Here is a 20891-nt window from a genome sequence, read left to right as displayed (position 1 = left end):
TGTCATACCAAGAATATAAGAGCAGCCTGTCATACCAAGAATACAAGAGCAACCTGCCATACCAAGAATATAAGAGCAACCTGCTATACCAAGAATACAAGAGCAACCTGCCATACCAAGAATATAAGAGCAACATGTCATACCAAGAATACAAGAGCAGTCTGTCATACCAAGAATACAAGAGCAGTCTGTCATACCAAGAATACAAGAGCAACCTGTCATACCAAGAATACAAGAGCAGTCTGTCATACCAAGAATACAAGAGCAGCCTGTCATACCAAGAATACAAGAGCAACCTGTCATACCAAGAATACAAGAGCAGTCTGTCATACCAAGAATACAAGAGCAACCTGTCATACCAAGAATACAAGAGCAACCTGTCATACCAAGAATACAAGAGCAACCTGTCATACCAAGAATACAAGAGCAGTCTGTCATACCAAGAATACAAGAGCAACCTGTCATACCAAGAATACAAGAGCAGTCTGTCATACCAAGAATACAAGAGCAGTCTGTCATACCAAGAATACAAGAGCAGTCTGTCATACCAAGAATACAAGAGCAGTCTGTCATACCAAGAATACAAGAGCAGCCTGTCATACCAAGAATACAAGAGCAACATGTCATACCAAGAATACAAGAGCAACCTGCCATACCAAGAATACAAGAGCAACCTGTCATACCAAGAATACAAGAGCAGTCTGTCATACCAAGAATACAAGAGCAGTCTGTCATACCAAGAATACAAGAGCAACCTGTCATACCAAGAATACAAGAGCAGTCTGTCATACCAAGAATACAAGAGCAGCCTGTCATACCAAGAATACAAGAGCAACCTGCCATACCAAGAATATAAGAGCAACCTGCTATACCAAGAATACAAGAGCAACCTGTCATACCAAGAATACAAGAGCAACCTGTCATACCAAGAATACAAGAGCAACCTATCATACCAAGAATACAAGAGCAACCTGTCATACCAAGAATACAAGAGCAGTCTGTCATACCAAGAATACAAGAGCAACCTGTCATACCAAGAATACAAGAGCAGTCTGTCATACCAAGAATACAAGAGCAGCCTGTCATACCAAGAATACAAGAGCAACCTGTCATACCAAGAATATAAGAGCAACCTGTCATACCAAGAATATAAGAGCAACCTGTCATACCAAGAATACAAGAGCAACATGTCATACCAAGAATACAAGAGCAACCTGTCATACCAAGAATACAAGAGCAACCTATCATACCAAGAATACAAGAGCAACCTGTCATACCAAGAATACAAGAGCAGTCTGTCATACCAAGAATACAAGAGCAACCTGTCATACCAAGAATACAAGAGCAACATGTCATACCAAGAATACAAGAGCAGTCTGTCATACCAAGAATACAAGAGCAGTCTGTCATACCAAGAATACAAGAGCAACCTGTCATACCAAGAATACAAGAGCAACCTGTCATACCAAGAATACAAGAGCAACCTGTCATACCAAGAATACAAGAGCAGCCTGTCATACCAAGAATACAAGAGCAACATGTCATACCAAGAATATAAGAGCAGCCTGCCATACCAAGAATACAAGAGCAACCTGCCATACCAAGAATACAAGAGCAACCTGTCATACCAAGAATACAAGAGCAACCTGTCATACCAAGAATACAAGAGCAACCTATCATACCAAGAATACAAGAGCAACCTGTCATACCAAGAATACAAGAGCAACCTATCATACCAAGAATACAAGAGCAACCTGTCATACCAAGAATACAAGAGCAGTCTGTCATACCAAGAATACAAGAGCAACCTGTCATACCAAGAATACAAGAGCAACATATCATACCAAGAATACAAGAGCAACCTGTCATACCAAGAATACAAGAGCAGTCTGTCATACCAAGAATACAAGAGCAGCCTGTCATACCAAGAATACAAGAGCAACATGTCATACCAAGAATACAAGAGCAACCTGTCATACCAAGAATACAAGAGCAGTCTGTCATACCAAGAATACAAGAGCAGTCTGTCATACCAAGAATACAAGAGCAGTCTGTCATACCAAGAATACAAGAGCAGTCTGTCATACCAAGAATACAAGAGCAGTCTGTCATACCAAGAATACAAGAGCAGTCTGTCATACCAAGAATACAAGAGCAGTCTGTCATACCAAGAATACAAGAGCAACCTGTCATACCAAGAATACAAGAGCAGTCTGTCATACCAAGAATACAAGAGCAGTCTGTCATACCAAGAATACAAGAGCAGTCTGTCATACCAAGAATACAAGAGCAGTCTGTCATACCAAGAATACAAGAGCAGTCTGTCATACCAAGAATACAAGAGCAACCTGTCATACCAAGAATACAAGAGCAGTCTGTCATACCAAGAATACAAGAGCAGTCTGTCATACCAAGAATACAAGAGCAGTCTGTCATACCAAGAATACAAGAGCAGTCTGTCATACCAAGAATACAAGAGCAACCTGTCATACCAAGAATACAAGAGCAGTCTGTCATACCAAGAATACAAGAGCAGTCTGTCATACCAAGAATACAAGAGCAACCTGTCATACCAAGAATACAAGAGCAGTCTGTCATACCAAGAATACAAGAGCAACCTGTCATACCAAGAATACAAGAGCAGTCTGTCATACCAAGAATACAAGAGCAGTCTGTCATACCAAGAATACAAGAGCAGTCTGTCATACCAAGAATACAAGAGCAACCTGTCATACCAAGAATACAAGAGCAGTCTGTCATACCAAGAATACAAGAGCAGCCTGTCATACCAAGAATACAAGAGCAACATGTCATACCAAGAATACAAGAGCAACCTGCCATACCAAGAATATAAGAGCAACCTGTCATACCAAGAATACAAGAGCAACATGTCATACCAAGAATACAAGAGCAACCTGTCATACCAAGAATACAAGAGCAACCTGTCATACCAAGAATACAAGAGCAGTCTGTCATACCAAGAATACAAGAGCAACCTGTCATACCAAGAATACAAGAGCAGTCTGTCATACCAAGAATACAAGAGCAGCCTGTCATACCAAGAATACAAGAGCAACCTGTCATACCAAGAATACAAGAGCAACCTGTCATACCAAGAATACAAGAGCAACCTGTCATACCAAGAATACAAGAGCAACATGTCATACCAAGAATACAAGAGCAACCTGCCATACCAAGAATACAAGAGCAACCTGTCATACCAAGAATACAAGAGCAACCTGTCATACCAAGAATACAAGAGCAGTCTGTCATACCAAGAATACAAGAGCAACCTGTCATACCAAGAATACAAGAGCAACCTGTCATACCAAGAATACAAGAGCAGTCTGTCATACCAAGAATACAAGAGCAGTCTGTCATACCAAGAATACAAGAGCAACCTGTCATACCAAGAATACAAGAGCAACCTGTCATACCAAGAATACAAGAGCAACCTGTCATACCAAGAATACAAGAGCAACCTGTCATACCAAGAATACAAGAGCAACCTGTCATACCAAGAATACAAGAGCAACCTGTCATACCAAGAATACAAGAGCAACCTGCCATACCAAGAATACAAGAGCAACCTGTCATACCAAGAATACAAGAGCAACCTGTCATACCAAGAATACAAGAGCAACCTGTCATACCAAGAATACAAGAGCAACCTGTCATACCAAGAATACAAGAGCAGCCTGTCATACCAAGAATACAAGAGCAACCTGTCATACCAAGAATACAAGAGCAGTCTGTCATACCAAGAATACAAGAGCAACCTGTCATACCAAGAATACAAGAGCAACCTATCATACCAAGAATACAAGAGCAACCTGTCATACCAAGAATACAAGAGCAGTCTATCATACCAAGAATACAAGAGCAACCTGTCATACCAAGAATACAAGAGCAACCTATCATACCAAGAATACAAGAGCAACCTGTCATACCAAGAATACAAGAGCAGCCTGTCATACCAAGAATACAAGAGCAACCTGTCATACCAAGAATACAAGAGCAACCTGTCATACCAAGAATACAAGAGCAACCTGTCATACCAAGAATACAAGAGCAACCTGTCATACCAAGAATACAAGAGCAACCTGTCATACCAAGAATACAAGAGCAGCCTGTCATACCAAGAATACAAGAGCAACCTGTCATACCAAGAATACAAGAGCAACATGTCATACCAAGAATACAAGAGCAACCTGTCATACCAAGAATACAAGAGCAACCTGTCATACCAAAAGTCGCTAAAAGACAACGTTCCTTTGTGAACAAAGTTACAAAAAGAGATATTTCCTCATCCAATTTCCGCCATAGCGTCACACTGAATAAGCTCGCATACAAACGATCAACACTGAATGCATGCGCCTTTGCCTATCAACCTTCAACGTACGGCTCGGATATGTCAGTGAAAACATCTCACTTAAAACTTCGTTGTGCACTGAAAACACAAGTTATCTTCATAAACTTTAGCGACATTCTAGCGTCTACATTGCTGTACGGTTAGTCAACAAAGAATACTTGTGCGAACACACAATAACAACACACAACAAGTCGCGTAAGGCGAAAATACAATATTTAGTCAAGTAGCTGTCGAACTCACAGAATGAAACTGAACGCAATGCAACGCAGCAAGACCGTATACTCGTAGTCCACCGCTCACGGCATAGGCAGTGAAATTGACAAGAAGAGCGGGGTAGTAGTTGCGCTAAGAAGGATAGCACGCTTTTCTGTACCTCTCTTTGTTTTAACTTTCTGAGCGTGTTTTTAATCCAAACATATCATATCTATATGTTTTTGGAATCAGGAACCGACAAGGAAAAAGATGAAAGTGTTTTTAAATTGATTTGGACAATTTAATTTTGATAATAATTTTTATATATTTAATTTTCAGAGCTTGTTTTTAATCCGAATATAACATATTTATATGTTTTTGGAATCAGCAAATGATGGAGAATAAGATAAATGTAAATTGGGATCGTTTTATAAATTTTTATTTTTTTTTACAATTTTCAGATTTTTAATGACCAAAGTCATTAATTAATTTTTAAGCCACCAAGCTGAAATGCAATACCGAAGTCCGGGCTTCGTCGAAGATTACTTGACCAAAATTTCAACCAATTTGGTTGAAAAATGAGGGCGTGACAGTGCCGCCTCAACTTTCACGAAAAGCCGGATATGACGTCATCAAAGACATTTATCAAAAAAATGAAAAAAAAACGTTCGGGGATTTCATACCCAGGAACTCTCATGTCAAATTTCATAAAGATCGGTCCAGTAGTTTAGTCTGAATCGCTCTACACACACACACACACACGCACACACGCACACACGCACACACGCACTGACACCACGACCCTCGTTTCGATTCCCCCTCGATGTTAAAATATTTAGTCAAAACTTGACTAAATATAACAAGTCGCGTAAGGCGAAAATACAATATTTAGTCAAGTAGCTGCCATTTTTCAGCAAGACCGTATACTCGTAGCATCGTCAGTCCACCGCTCATGGCAAAGGCAGTGAAATTGACAAGAAGAGCGGGGTAGTAGTTGCGCTAAGAAGGATAGCACGCTTTTCTGTACCTCTCTTTGTTTTAACTTTCTGAGCGTGTTTTTAATCCAAACATATCATATCTATATGTTTTTGGAATCAGGAACCGACAAGGAATAAGATGAAAGTGTTTTTAAATTGATTTGGACAATTTAATTTTGATAATAATTTTTATATATTTAATTTTCAGAGCTTGTTTTTAATCCGAATATAACATATTTATATGTTTTTGGAATCAGCAAATGATGGAGAATAAGATAAACGTAAATTTGGATCGTTTTATAAATTTTTATTTTTTTTTACAATTTTCCGATTTTTAATGACCAAAGTCATTAATTAATTTTTAAGCCACCAAGCTGAAATGCAATACCGAACCCCGGGCTTCGTCGAAGATTACTTGACCAAAATTTCAACCAATTTGGTTGAAAAATGAGGGCATGACAGTGCCGCCTCAACTTTCACGAAAAGCCGGATATGACGTCATCAAAGACATTTATCAAAAAAATGAAAAAAAACGTTCGGGGATTTCATACCCAGGAACTCTCATGTCAAATTTCATAAAGATCGGTCCAGTAGTTTAGTCTGAATCGCTCTACACACACACACACACACACACACACACACACACACACACACGCACGCACGCACGCACATACACCACGACCCTCGTTTCGATTCCCCCTCGATGTTAAAATATTTAGTCAAAACTTGACTAAATATAAAAACGTAGACACTAAACATTTCAGACATCTAGCTCACGTGATGAAAAATAACTCACAAAGTTATCCACAAAATGGCGACGAGAAAAATACAGTACAAACAAGTCACAACAAAATTACCTTATGCCCTGTGTGGTTTGACCAGGGTACCAAAACGTTGCTTCACACGAAGATGACACAAACTATTCACCAGGACTGGTATTCAAAAAAGATCTTTAGCGCCACTTGGCCGCATGGTGGCGCTGTTTGAGCTGTAAGTCGCACTAATCGGCATTCACGAAAGCCCGTTGTGACCCGCCAGAGTCACGTGACGCCTTCATAGTTACAGGACCTACCCCTCGTCTTTGCAATCGCTAACACCGTGTTATCTTCGTGATTCAAGATGGCGGCCTTCATGATGTTGGAATATGCCGAGAGAAGAAATCTGAGAAGAAACCGTATTTTCCGGGATCGCATTCAGCCTTTGGATAAATATGACGATGTAGATTTGTACAGAAAGTTTTAGTTTTTTTTTCTTCTTTCTTACCTTTGTTTTTTTTAAGCGGGGAGCATCCTTCTTCATATTTTTTTATAATCAAATGTTTACATGTTTAAGTTATCAAACTTTATCAATAGATTAATAGTATGGTAACCCAAAAAAAGTAAACAAAACCCATTCCTGCCTAAAAAATTTTTTTTTTTTCAATCAATTTGCTATTATAACGTACTCTTTTGCACATGAAGACAATAAACAAAAATAAACAAATGCCAAAGAGTAAAAACAATCACGGCCGGATGGTGATTTGAACTCGACTTAATCGCGCATCAGACGAATGTGAGAACCGTTCGGCCACGGAATCAGTTGATGAAAATGAACACTGTAATGCATTAGAGAAGACGCTAGCAGAACTCAGAACTCAGAACTCATTTAATTGTCATAAAAACACAGTAAAGGGTTTATCAGACACGAAGTGGATATTTGTAAAGACAAGAAGAAATATCGTCCATGGAGCAGTGATTACAACATTGTTATGTATCTGTAGTTATGTCATTATTGCGTATAATCATGCAGTTGTATACAAATTCAGCACGTTTTCACCACAAGCCGGTATGATCGAGCATGGGTTGAAATCGTTCGCGAGCGGTATCTCGTATTTGTCCGCGTTTCGCTTCCTCTTCCCCTCCATCTCTTCCTCGTGTGCCTGCGCTTTCGCTTGTCCGATGGATGTTCCGTACATGTCGATTGAAGTAAATGTAATGCACACGTGTTCGTTCGCGGAATAAAAGCAATGAAGGCGGATAACTTGACTAAATGTAAAAATGTGTCCCTTCACAGACGGAAGCCATGTCCCACCCCCGTGTCAACACAATGGCACGTAAAAGACCTCGGTCATTCTGCCATAAGTGCAGGTGGCTGAATACACCTAAACACGCAGACACCTGGGTAGCGCGACTCCGTTGCTGCTAGCTTTCCACTGGGAGGAAGCGACCCGAATTTCCCAGCGATGGGACAATAAAGTAATGAAATGAAAATGAAAAAGCAACCAGCAAGCAAGCAAAACATGCAACATGTTGATTGAGGTAGTACATAGACAGTGATCGACGGTAAAACTCACACAGTACCAACCTTGACACTAAAAGTCTACAATGATAGGAGAGAGAGAGAGAGAGAGAGAGAGAGAGAGAGAGAGAGAGAGAGAGAGAGAGAGAGAGAGAGAGAGAGAGACAGAGAGAGAGAGAGACAGACAGACAGACAGACAGACAGACAGACAGACAGACAGACAGACAAAAAGAGACATAGAGACATAGAGAGACACTGAGACAGAGACGTAGTCAAAGACCCGAAGGTGTCTTTTGAAGAACACACACTTGCAGGGCGAATTGTTATCATGCTTGGAAACGAGCGTCCTAAGGTGACGTTATGTCTTTCGCCTTTCGACCTGACGTTATTTGTGTGCTCCAAACTCATTGTGACGTTTTGAAAAGCTTCCGTGCTTTGCAAGAGTACTGAACTTTTAAATAATAGCGGAATTTTAAACCAACAAGTTTCTGAATTTTAACTACTTTTGCAACGTCAACCCCCAAAGAAAACTCAAGGTTTTTAAAAAAAAAAAATGGCAAGGAATGTCAATTATAGAAGTCTTCTTTCATCAATAAAGAAGTTTATGAAGTTTATGAAGTTCTTCTGGTGTAAAATAAAACACATGGTATTGAATTCCTTTCATGCATCTTTTTTAAAGGGAGAATTAACCGTCACACAAAAACGGGCAATAATGATATTAATTCATAAAGGTAAACAATTACCAAGGGATGACCTTAATAATTGGCGACCGATTTCACTATTAAACACTGATTATAAAATATTGGCGAAGACTCTTTCAGTTCGCCTATCTAAAGTTATTTTAGATATTATTGGTGAAGATCAGTATGGTTTTTTGAAGGGTCGAACCATTAGTTCAGCGATCCGGCAAATAGACGATTTAGTATCGTATGTAAACGAATATAATAAACCTGGGTTCCTTGTAGCACTGGACTATAAAGCTGCATTTGACACGATTTCCAAAGAGTATATTGTGTATGCATTTAAACGATTTAATTTTGGTGCCGTCTTTGTAAGATGGGTAGAGATTCTATTGTATAAATCGGAAAGTTGTATCAATTTTATGGGCTGGTTATCGGAATGTATTGAATTGAACGCAGGTATCAGACAGGGCTGTTCTTTTTCACCGATGGCCTTCATCCTTGCATTAGAATTGTTGGCCTTGAAAATTCGAAATGATGGCTCAATTAAGGGTCTGCCTCTGCCAAAAGAAACTAATGATAATTATGATATGTTCTTTAAGATATTATTATATGCTGATGATGTGACCCTATTTCTGAACGATATGGATGAGTTAAAAAACGCATTAACCCTTGTTACCTATTTTTCCAAATTCTCTGGTTTGGCAATGAATAGACAAAAAACTGAAATCATGGCCTTGGGCAGTAATAAATATGGTAATGAAAATGAGTGCGGGTTAAGGTGGACTACAAAAGTGAAGATTTTGGGAATTTATTTCAGTAGCTCGTCATCGGTCTCTGAGATTGAAGAAAACTGGACAAGCCGTATTGAAAATATACGACGCAACATTGTAAAATGGTTTAAACGAAATTATTGACTGAGATAAATACTATGTTTTACAGATTTATTTGGAAAAAACGATTTTCAAACACTAAGGCATTTGAGAAAGTTAAAAGAAAAGTGATGTGTCAAGAGTTTCCTGATGGGGGTTTAAAAATGATTGATGTCATTGAAATGCGTTGAGGATAAAGTGAATTGTAAATATAATATGATTATTAAAATTACCGTAAAGGAAGTTTTTTTGGGCGTATTTGAAAATTCACAAAGTTCCAAGGCACTAATAAGTTATGTGAATTATTTGATTGTGATAGCCAAAATGTGTGTTGGTATTTATAGATATGGCTCCCCTCTGGATATTGTATGCATTTTTGAGAGGGAATTGTTATATAGAAAAGTTGCTTAAAATACATTTAGATATAGTAATGTTAATGTTATAGTAAAAACATTACTTAAAAAAAAATAAAAATAAAAAAAAATAAAAAATCAATGAAGAAGGATGCTCCCCGCCAACAACAACAACAACAACAACAACAACAAAAAAAGGCAAAAAAGAAAGGGTTGAAGCAGCCTGCATGCAACTGAGATCAAAGAAAAAAAAGAGAAAAAAAAAAAAAGAAAGAAAGTGCAACATCCAGCGTCAAATGGGTTTCTTTGATTCAAGCATACATTATAATCAATCAAACTCTAAACTATAGTGTTGGATCCAGGAGGTACTAAGAAATACAGTGATGTAGTCGAACCTCCCCTAGCGACCACCTCTTTAGAAAGACCTCCTGTTAAAAACGACCACCACAAAGGGTCCCCGATGGGCTTTTTCTCTCTGACTCACCTTTTCATAATGACCACCTGTATATCAAGATTCCCTTGGGCGGTCGGTTTAAGCCAAACAATGATTGCAACAAATTGCGCACACAATCTAAAGAATTAATTCTCGTGTCATTTCATTATATGCTTGTTAAGGCCGTTTACTTAACTATCAGGATCAGTTTTGGGATTAAAGATATATTTTACAGGTATCAGGTGACCGCCGCTCAAATTGGGGTACCCTCAAAATCGACCAGACAGAACGGAAGGGCCCAATTAAAAATCGAAAACAAATGACAATGGGCAACACTTTCAACTTTTACATATACGAGAAGAAAGTCAAATCAATTATCTACCCTGAACAGTTCGATTTATTTAGCTAGCTTGCGTATTCCGTGTGTTTTGCTATTCCTACTGATGGAGGTGTCAAATCGTAAGAGCAGTTCGGGCGGGGATGTAGCTCAGTCGGTAGCGCGCTGGATTTGTATCCAGTTGGCCGCTGTCAGCGTGAGTTCGTCCCCACGTTCGGCGAGAGATTTATTTCTCAGAGTCAACTTTGTGTGCAGACTCTCTTCGGTGTCCGAACACCCCCGTGTGCACACGCAAGCACAAGACCAAGTGCGCACGAAAAAGATCCTGTAAGCCATGTCAGAGTTCGGTGGGTTATAGAAACACGAAAATACCCAGCATGCTTCCTCCGAAAACGGTGTATGGCTGCCTAAATGGCGGGGTAAAAAACGATCATACACGTAAAATTCCACTCGTGCAAAAAACACGAGTGTACGTGGGAGTTTCAGCCCACGAACGCAGAAGAATAAAAAGTAAGAGCAGTTCAAATCGGGACTATTTGCATCATATTTAGGCTGAACCTCTATAACGTAAGAGATTCCATGTGTTAATTCGCTTTATGACAACTATTTTTAAAAGCACACTTTTTAAAACAGCATTCGTGCTAGACCTTGATCTTGTTCACTGCAGTCTGAATGTATTTTGTTTAACCTACTTACTCACTCACTTACTGACTGACTGACTGACTGACTGACTTGCTGACTGACTTGCTGACTGACTGGCTGACTGACTGACTGACTTGCTGACTGACTTGCTGACTGACTGACTGACTGACTGACTGACTGACTGACTGACTGACTTGCTGACTGACTTGCTGACTGACTGACTGACTGACTGACTGACTGACTGACTTGCTGACTGACTGACTGACTGACTGACTGACTTGCTGACTGAATGACTGACTGACTGGCTGCCTGACTGACTGACTGACTGGCTGACTGACTTGCTGACTGACTGACTGACTGACTGACTGACTGACTTGCTGACTGACTGACTGACTGACTGACTGACTGACTGACTGATTGACTTGCTGACTGACTTGCTGACTGACTGACTGACTGACTGACTGACTGACTTGCTGACTGACTGACTGACTGACTGACTGACTGACTGACTGACTGACTGACTGACTGACTTGCTGACTGACTTGCTGACTGACTAACTTGCTGACTGACTTGCTGACTGACTGACTGACTGACTGACTGACTTGCTGACTGACTGACTGACTGACTGACTTGCTGACTGACTTGCTGACTGACTGACTGACTGACTGACTGACTGACTGACTGACTTGCTGACTGACTGACTGACTGACTGACTTGCTGACTGACTGACTGACTGACTGACTGATTGACTGACTGACTGACTTGCTGACTGACTGACTGACTTGCTGACTGACTGACTGATTGACTGACTGACTGACTGACTGACTGACTGACTTGCTGACTTAATAAGTCATCTACTTACTCATGAGGCCCCAACTGACTGACTTAATTATTTCATTACTCACTCACTGACTCACGTACTTACTAACTAATTAATCTGCAAGTGTTTCTGTACTACATTTCGACTTGGTCTTGGAAGCTTGGCATAACTCATTTTAGAAAGTTGTTGAGGGACTGTTTGTTTGTATTGTGCAATAGTGTTGCTCTTTGTACCTGGTATGGACAGAAAGATACAAGAATTTTAAATCATGTATTGTCTATCTTTTTTGTTGGTGAATATTTCTCATTGAGAATGGTTTACGTAGCCTAAAGCACAACTCGATTCACATTTCTTTTGATGAAGGTGGGTTGCATAAGCGTTTGCTTTGTTCTTGTTTTTCGTTTAAACAGACTGTGATAAGACATATACTAACTCTGTCCTTCTAGCGGTATCCGGGAATCCACTGCTGACCCCAATCCAGAAGACACTGGTGAGTGTTGTTGTCGGTGTCCTGCTCTCCTGGCTCTTCCTGGCACTCCTTGTCGCGCTATGGCATATCCTTCACAGCTGTGGGTGCCTGCCCTGCCTTTATGTGGGAGGCAAGAAAAAGAAGAAAGAGGAAAAAGACGAGGACGCAGAAGTGTCGTCAAATACAGGACCGCCCCCAAAAGGGTCCGAATTCTGCAAGTTCCTTATCTGCGGGGGTGCTGACGTGTGTTTGCTCAGCTGTCTGTTCTGTATCTCTTTTGGGAAGCTGCAGTCTGACAATTTTATATGGCGAACGGAGGTCACTCAACATGACGCTGAATCTTCTTCTCATTATTCTGCTTCTCAATTTTCTTCTTCTTATTCGTCAGGGTTCGTAAATCAGGCCGACGCTGAATCAAAGCAGTCACAAGACCATGGTAGTTCAGGTGGAAGCATAGACGATGAGGATTCCTCTGTGGATAGAACATCTAGCAGCATAGAACTTAACGAACAATCTCAGACCAGTCCAGATGAAAATTCATATCCACCAAAAATGAAAGGATCAGGCAGTGCCTCAGGCAGCATAGAACTTAACGAACAATCTCAGACCAGTTCAAATGAAAGTTTAAATCCACCAAAAATGAAAGAGCCGAAATCAAACCTGCATGGATTCGTGAGTAGTGACGTGAAAGGATCAGGCGATTCACAAGACTCGAATGATCAGTATGAACCACTTTTCACAGTAGTGAAGAAGGATATCGAAGATAAATAAGCAAGGGATGCCGAAAACAGACAAGGCAATGACTGACAAGATTCAGACCAGAAAGCAAGTGATCGGATTCAAACATTTCTCCATGCATTGAGACACTAACAATGTGATGTTTCAGCCTGAAAAAAATAGCAACAGTCGCAAAACCAAGTGCAACATTTACGGATTAAGTACACCAACACAATATGTATACCGTGTGTGTGTGTGTGGTTTGGTATGTGTGGAGAGGAATGGTACCACAAACAATCAAAATTGGCTGTTTGCAAATTAGTTTGCACATGTTTGATTTACTTTTAACCTAAAAGTCATGACAAGTCACATCCATGCTAATTTTTATAACAAGCAGCAAAACGATGGTTTTTTTTAAGAAAATTATTTGTTTTCAAAACAGTCCGAAACATTGACACTAAACGCTTCAGCTCATCATTGAGAAATGTCCGAAGCTGCAGGTTTCAAATTTGTCATACTGTGTTAACAGTGGGTATTCTTGGAAATAACAGAGCATTGACCAATTTAAAAACCAGATCCGATTCAGAGGCATGCAACGAGAGAGAATACATTTGTACATGGAATCTTCCCAATCAGATTTGCATTCCATTTACAGAAGATTACAAATATGTTTGTTTTTTCAACACATCTCGTCTGTTATTACAAAGATAAATCACTCCTGGTTATTGGAAAGTAAGAATGATAAGTGCACCAGGTAGAAGACCAGTCATTCTTCGCTATCGGTGACAACGGTGGGTGGCTCTTTTTCAAAATGATTATCTATTAGGTTGAACTAAGATACCTTTTGAAAATTATGTGTATGTGTGTGTGGAAAGCTGTCTAAACCGCACACGCATGGACACTAATATCAGTATTTGGTAATGTGGGGGGAAAGCTGTCTGAACAGCACACGCAAGGACAATGATATCAGTATTTGGTAATGTGGGGGGAAAGCTGTTTAAACCGCACACGCAAGGACAATAATATCAGTGTTTGGTAATGTGGGGGGAAAGCTGTCTACACCGCACACGCAAGGACAATAATATCAGTGTTTGGTAATGTGGGGGGAAAACTGTCTAAACAGCACACGCAAGGACAATAATATCAGTGTTTGGTAATGTGGGGGGAAAACTGTCTAAACAGCACACGCAAGGACAATAATATCAGCATTTGGTAATGTGGGGGGGAAAGCTGTCTAAACCGCACACGCAAGGACAATAATATCAGTATTTGGTAATGTGGGGGGAAAGCTGTCTGAACAGCACACGCAAGGACAATGATATCAGTATTTGGTAATGTGGGGGAAAAGCTGTCTAAACCGCACACGCAAGGACAATAATATCAGTGTTTGGTAATGTGGGGGGAAAGCTGTCTAAACCGCACACGCAAGGACAATAATATCAGTGTTTGGTAATGTGGGGGGAAAGCTGTCTAAACCGCACACGCAAGGACAATAATATCAGTATTTGGTAATGTGGGGGAAAAGCTGTCTAAACCGCACACGCAAGGACAATAATATCAGTGTTTGGTAATGTGGGGGGAAAGCTGTCTACACCGCACACGCAAGGACAATAATATCAGTGTTTGGTAATGTGGGGGAAAAAACTGTCTAAACAGCACACGCAAGGACAATAATATCAGTGTTTGGTAATGTGGGGGGAAAACTGTCTAAACAGCACACGCAAGGACAATAATATCAGTATTTGGTAATGTGGGGGGGGGGGGAAGCTGTCTAAACCGCACACGCAAGGACAATAATATCAGTATTTGGTAATGTGGGGGGAAAGCTGTCTAAACCGCACACGCAAGGACAATAATATCAGTATTTGGTAATGTGGGGGGAAAGCTGTCTAAACCGCACACGCAAGGACAATAATATCAGTATTTGGTAATGTGGGGGGAAAGCTGTCTAAACCGCACACGCAAGGACAATAATATCAGTATTTGGTAATGTGGGGGGAAAGCTGTCTGAACAGCACACGCAAGGACAATAATATCAGTATTTGGTAATGTGGGGGGAAAGCTGTCTAAACCGCACACGCAAGGACAATAATATCAGTATTTGGTAATGTGGGGGGAAAGCTGTCTAAACCGCACACGCAAGGACAATAATATCAGTATTTGGTAATGTGGGGGGAAAGCTGTCTGAACAGCACACGCAAGGACAATAATATCAGTATTTGGTAATGTGGGGGGAAAGCTGTCTAAACCGCACACGCAAGGACAATACTATCAGTGTTTGGTAATGTGGGGGGAAAGCTGTCTAAACCGCACACGCAAGGACAATAATATCAGTGTTTGGTAATGTGGGGGGAAAGCTGTCTAAACCGCACACGCAAGGACAATAATATCAGTATTTGGTCAGTAATGTGGGGGAAAAGCTGTCTAAACCGCACACGCAAGGACACTAATATCAGTATTTGGTAATGTGGGGGGAAAGCTGTCTGAACAGCACACGCAAGGACAATAATATCAGTATTTGGTAATGTGTGTGGAAAGCTGTCTGAACAGCACACGCAAGGACAATAATATCAGTGTTTGGTAATGTGGGGGGAAAGCTGTCTGAACAGCACACGCAAGGACAATAATATCAGTATTTGGTAATGTGGGGGGAAAGCTGTCTGAACAGCACACGCAAGGACAATAATATCAGTGTTTGGTAATGTGGGGGGAAGGCTGCATGAACAGCACACGCAAGGACAATAATATCAGTATTTGGTAATGTGGGGGGAAAGCTGTCTGAACAGCACACGCAAGGACAATAATATCAGTATTTGGTAATGTGGGGGGAAAGCTGTCTAAACAGCACACGCAAAGACAATATGATAGTCCCCTCCATGCGGTTGTTTTGACGATTTTTATTCTTTTGTGGGAGGGGGTGAGATTAAGTGTTAAATCTTTCCATCACAGTCAGCATTTTCCCCAGATCGACTGCTTGAGCTTTTTGAACGTGTAATATTTAGAATATTACAATAAGGACTTTTTAAAATCGAAATATAAGGCTTAGTTCAGGTATCTTGTAATATAAGGTTTATTTCAGGTGTCTGTATATCTCCTACTACATACTGTAATGTAAGAGGATGAACTTTTAACATTTGATGTTCATATTTTTTCTCATTAAAATTACCGTTATGTTTCAAGAATGTGTTATGTCTTTAATTTCTTCTCATCAATGTGTTGTTCCCTTCTTGTGCCCCCTGTAACGCAGTTCCCAGTCCCCAGTCCCCGTATTTATCTTGAATATTCATCAAGCAATATTAGCATTTCACATCATACCAGGTATCAGTTAGTCGATGTACAATTACAAATGGAACAAGACTATTAGTCTATTACCATGAAGCATGTGCTGCGACGTCTGTCTTGTGTGTGGCGCACGTTAAATGTCAAAGCATCACCGCCCTGATATCACCCTTTGTGGGGACTGGGCGTTAAGCAAACAAACAAACAAATTAATCTATCACAGGTTACCGGCAAAATATCACAAGTCACGTAAGGCGAAAATACAACATTTAGTCAAGCTGTCGTACTCACAGAATGAAACCGAACGCACTGCATTGTTTTTCTCACCAAGACCGTATACTCGTAGCATCGTCAGTCCACCGATCGTGGCAAAGGCAGTGAAATTGACTAGCCAGAATAGCGCGGTAGTGGTTGCGCTGATCAGGATAGCACGCTTTTCTGTATCTCTGTTCTTTTTAACTTTCTGAGCTTGTTTTTAATTCAAATATATCATATCTATATGTTTTTGGAATCACAAACCGACAAGGATTAAGATGAAATTGGTTTTAAATTGATTCCGTAAACGTAATTATAATCATAATTTTCATATATTTAATTTTCAGAGCAGGTTTTTAATCCAAATATAACATATTTATATGTTTTTGGAATCATAAAATGATGAAGAATAAGATGAACATATTTTTGCAACATTTTATAAAACAAATAATTGTAATTACAATTTTTAGATGTTTAATGACCAAACTCATCAACTAATTGTTAAGCCTCCAAGCTAAAATGCAATACCAAAGTCCGGCCTTTGTCGAAGATTGCTTGACCAAAACTTCACTCCCTTTGATCGAAAAATGAGGGCGTGACAGTGCGGCCTCAACTTTTACAAAAAGCCGGATATGACGTCATCAAAGACATTTATCAAAAACAACAAAAAAGGTCCGGGGATATCATACTCAGAAACGTTCATGTAAAATGTCATGAAGATCGGTCCAGTAGTTTTCTCTGAATCGCTCTACACACACACACATACACACACACATACACCATGACCCTCGTTTCGATTCCCCATCTATGTTAAAACATTTAGTCAAGTTTTGACTAAATGTAAAAACGACACCCCGTTAGAATATATGTTGAAGGCTCTCTCTCTCTCTCTCTCTCTCTCTCTCTCTCTCTCTCTCTCTCTCTCTCTCTCTCTCTCTCTCTCTCTCTCTCTCTCTCTCTCTCTCTCTCTATTAACTCTGCAGTCAGATGTGTGAAATACTGGTTTACACTGCTGAAGCAACCTGATTCAAGATATTCCAAGATTGCATATAAAGCTTTATGTAATTTGGCATCGAAGGGCCACACAAATTGGGTCTCACATGTGCAGAGTCTTTTATGTTGTAATGGTTTTGCTGCTGTGTGGATGTACGGAACGGTTGGGAATGAGAAGTGTTTCTTACAAGAGTTTAAAAGACGTTTACAAGATTGTTTTTGTCAAGAATGGTTCTCCTTTTTAGAATGCAGTGAACGTTTTGACATTTATAATTGTTACAAAACATGCTTGGAAAAAGAGAAATACATTGAATTAATCGAAGATATTAAGTACAGAGTTGCTCTTACTCGTTTCCGCGCAGGAGTATCCGAAATCAACGCTCACAAGTTTCGGTACGCACCAAACCAAACGACAAGAAACTGTCCTCTCTGTACAGCTGATAAAGAAGATGAACACCATGTTGTATTTTTATGTCCTTTTTATCAAGACCTTCGAGCAAAGTATTTGAAAATCTCGAACTCTAAGACGCTGCAACAACAACTTGTGTATTTCTGTGGCAATAATGAGGAAAATGTGATGAACAGCTTCAGCAGATTTGTGTTCTTCATGCTGCAGAAGAGACGAACCCTTATAAATGAGGTTCAGTGATATGTCATCAGGGTTTTAATGTATTTGTTGAATTTTATGCGTGACTATAATTTATAACTGTGCAGATACTATTGCTGTTATTTTAACCACTATTGTAAGGGGCTGTGGCCTTAGACAATTAAAGATTTGTTCTTGTTCTTGTTCTTGTTCTCTCTCTCTCTCTCTCTCTCTCTCTCTCTCTCTCTCTCTCTCTCTCTCGCTCTCTCGCTCTCTCGCTCTCTCTCTCTCTCTCTCTCTCTCTCTCTCTCTCTCTCCTCTCTCCTTCCGGTGGTCGCTGTGGCATGACACGAAAATACTGCTGTGAAGAAAATTCTTAAACTTTTAGCAACAACAGCCACGAATATGTCAGTTTTATGTCTACCTAAAACTGTGGAGTCTATTCTGACCACCATTATCGCGGACCACGCTCTTATCTCCTGGAAAGTGACAGGTGAAAGCGACAAACCTGTCGTCGTGCTTCGCTTCAACTCAGGGCAAACACTGAGATGGCCAGTCGACATTACCTCAGTGTGGGCGGGTTGCGACGCAAACCCCCGTCACAGATACGCCGTGACCAGAAAAGGGCAGAAGACAGAGGTGCTACTTCTAGGACTGGTCCAACAAGAACGGACAACAATATGAAAGAGATAGCCACAGAAACAAACACAAGACAAGAACAAGAACATAAGGCAAGTGATAACATTGTTGACAGTAAGCATACTTTGCCATGCGGTCTATTTTTAGCCCCCCCCCCCCCCCCTGAGTTCACGCTTCCGTCACAACATGACAGAACACATTCCTGTGTTGACACGCCACGCTCTGCACGTGCGACAGACCCCACGTACCACTTGCCACCGGTTGCAAACGAATCCGGACTGCAATTCAAATGGGCGGGTGTTTCTTGTACTGCGCCTGTTTCTGTTAATGGGCGGGTGTTTCTTGTACTACGCCTGTTTCTGTTAATGGGCGGGTGTTTCTTGTACTACGCCTGTTTCTGTTAATGGGCGGGTGTTTCTTGTACTGCGCCTGTTTCTGTTAATGGGCGGGTGTTTCTTGTACTACGCCTGTTTCTGTTAATGGGCGGGTGTTTCTTGTACTACGCCTGTTTCTGTTAATGGGCGGGTGTTTCGTGTACTACGCCTGTTTTTGTTAATGGGCGGGTGTTTATTGTACTACGCCTGTTTCTGTTAATGGGCGGGTGTTTCGTGTACTACGCCTGTTTTTGTTAATGGGCGGGTGTTTATTGTACTACGCCTGTTTCTGTTAATGGGCGGGTGTTTCGTGTACTACGCCTGTTTTTGTTAATGGGCGGGTGTTTATTGTACTACGCCTGTTTCTGTTAATGGGCGGGTGTTTCGTGTACTACGGCTGTTTCTGTTAATGGGCGGGTGTTTCTTGTACTACGCCTGTTTCTGTTATGGGCGGGTGTTTCTTGTACTACGCCTGTTTCTGTTCATAGACGGGTGTTTCTTGTACTACGCCTGTTTCTGTTAATGGGCGGGTGTTTCTTGTACTACGCCTGTTTCTGTTAATGGGATGGTGTTTCGTGTACTACCGGTACGCCTGTTTCTGTTAATGGGCAGGTGTTTCTTGTACTACGCCTGTTTCTGTTAATGGGCGGGTGTTTCTTGCACTACGCCTGTTTCTGTTAATGGACGCGTTGGTAGTTCGACTGAACGACGATGACTGTTTTATTTTATTGAACGTCCTGACACACCCCTAAACGTATTGATAGTCTGTTTGTGTTTCTTGCCTCGAAAACCCTATGAGCAACGATCTCATTCTCTGTCCTGTTCCCGGGCTACTTTGAAACTCTGAACCTTTAGCTTGTGATACACTAACACGAATAATGTTGACTCGTCCCTTCCATTTTCACACCACCTTATGAGCGTTGCGTTAACGGGGGACATCAGTAGTTCTAGCACATCCTCTTTCCGTTTAGATGATTTTCCTTTTTCCTATGTACAGTCTGTGAGATACGTAGTCAGCCAATCTGTGCGCACTGAGCTGTGAATAAAGAAGGGTCCGTGGGGATATCACTTACCATAAAAAACATATTGTACCAATGTGTTATTTTCCACTTTTCCTTTTGTTTCCTGAATTCCAGTGCCCTCGCAAATGATTCATACAACTTCCAGCTGCACAGTTGGTAAGTATAGTTCTTGCTTTGTTTTGTTTGTAATGGCATTGACGTTTCACTTTCTTGCGTTTTTTTGAGGCAAGGTTATGTTAGGTTTACATTCATGCGTTTTAGTTTTGGGCTACACATTTCATTAGGAGAAGCATGACTGTAAACTGTGCCTGATTTATGAATGGTTGAGAATAAGATATGTGTTTTTCCATACACTTTTCTGTCCTTAAAATAAAACTCGTACTGTTCCTGTACACATTCTTTTGACGGGTGACAGATTTGTTCACTTTTTATATTTAGTCAAGTTTTGTTTTTTATTCGTGTAATGCTTTTAATACAGGTTAACAATGATCTCCGGTCATTCTGGAAGTCTGTGACAGGAAAACGATGCAGATGATGATGATGATGATGATGATGATGATGATGTTAATGATGATGATGATGATGCTGCTGCTGCTGCTGCT

The 20891-nt window shown here is 40.5% G+C and overlaps 1 protein-coding gene across 1 annotated transcript in view; it reads left to right on the top strand.

Moving 5' to 3' along the window:
- The window catches only part of LOC138972454 (cell death abnormality protein 1-like), a 70793-nt gene extending 55991 nt beyond the window's left edge, over positions 1–14802 (top strand). The window contains exon 12 of the mRNA XM_070345100.1: positions 12402–14802. Within this exon, the coding sequence (XP_070201201.1) occupies positions 12402–13195 (794 nt within the window). The 3' untranslated portion in view covers positions 13196–14802. The remainder of the gene's footprint in view (positions 1–12401) is intronic.
- The last annotated feature ends 6089 nt before the right edge of the window (positions 14803–20891 follow it).

The sequence above is a fragment of the Littorina saxatilis genome, linkage group LG8 (genome assembly GCF_037325665.1).
Source record: "Littorina saxatilis isolate snail1 linkage group LG8, US_GU_Lsax_2.0, whole genome shotgun sequence".
Classification (NCBI taxonomy): Eukaryota; Metazoa; Mollusca; class Gastropoda; order Littorinimorpha; family Littorinidae; genus Littorina; species Littorina saxatilis.
Note: the sequence above shows the minus strand (reverse complement) of the source record. Positions and strands in the feature narration are given on the sequence as shown.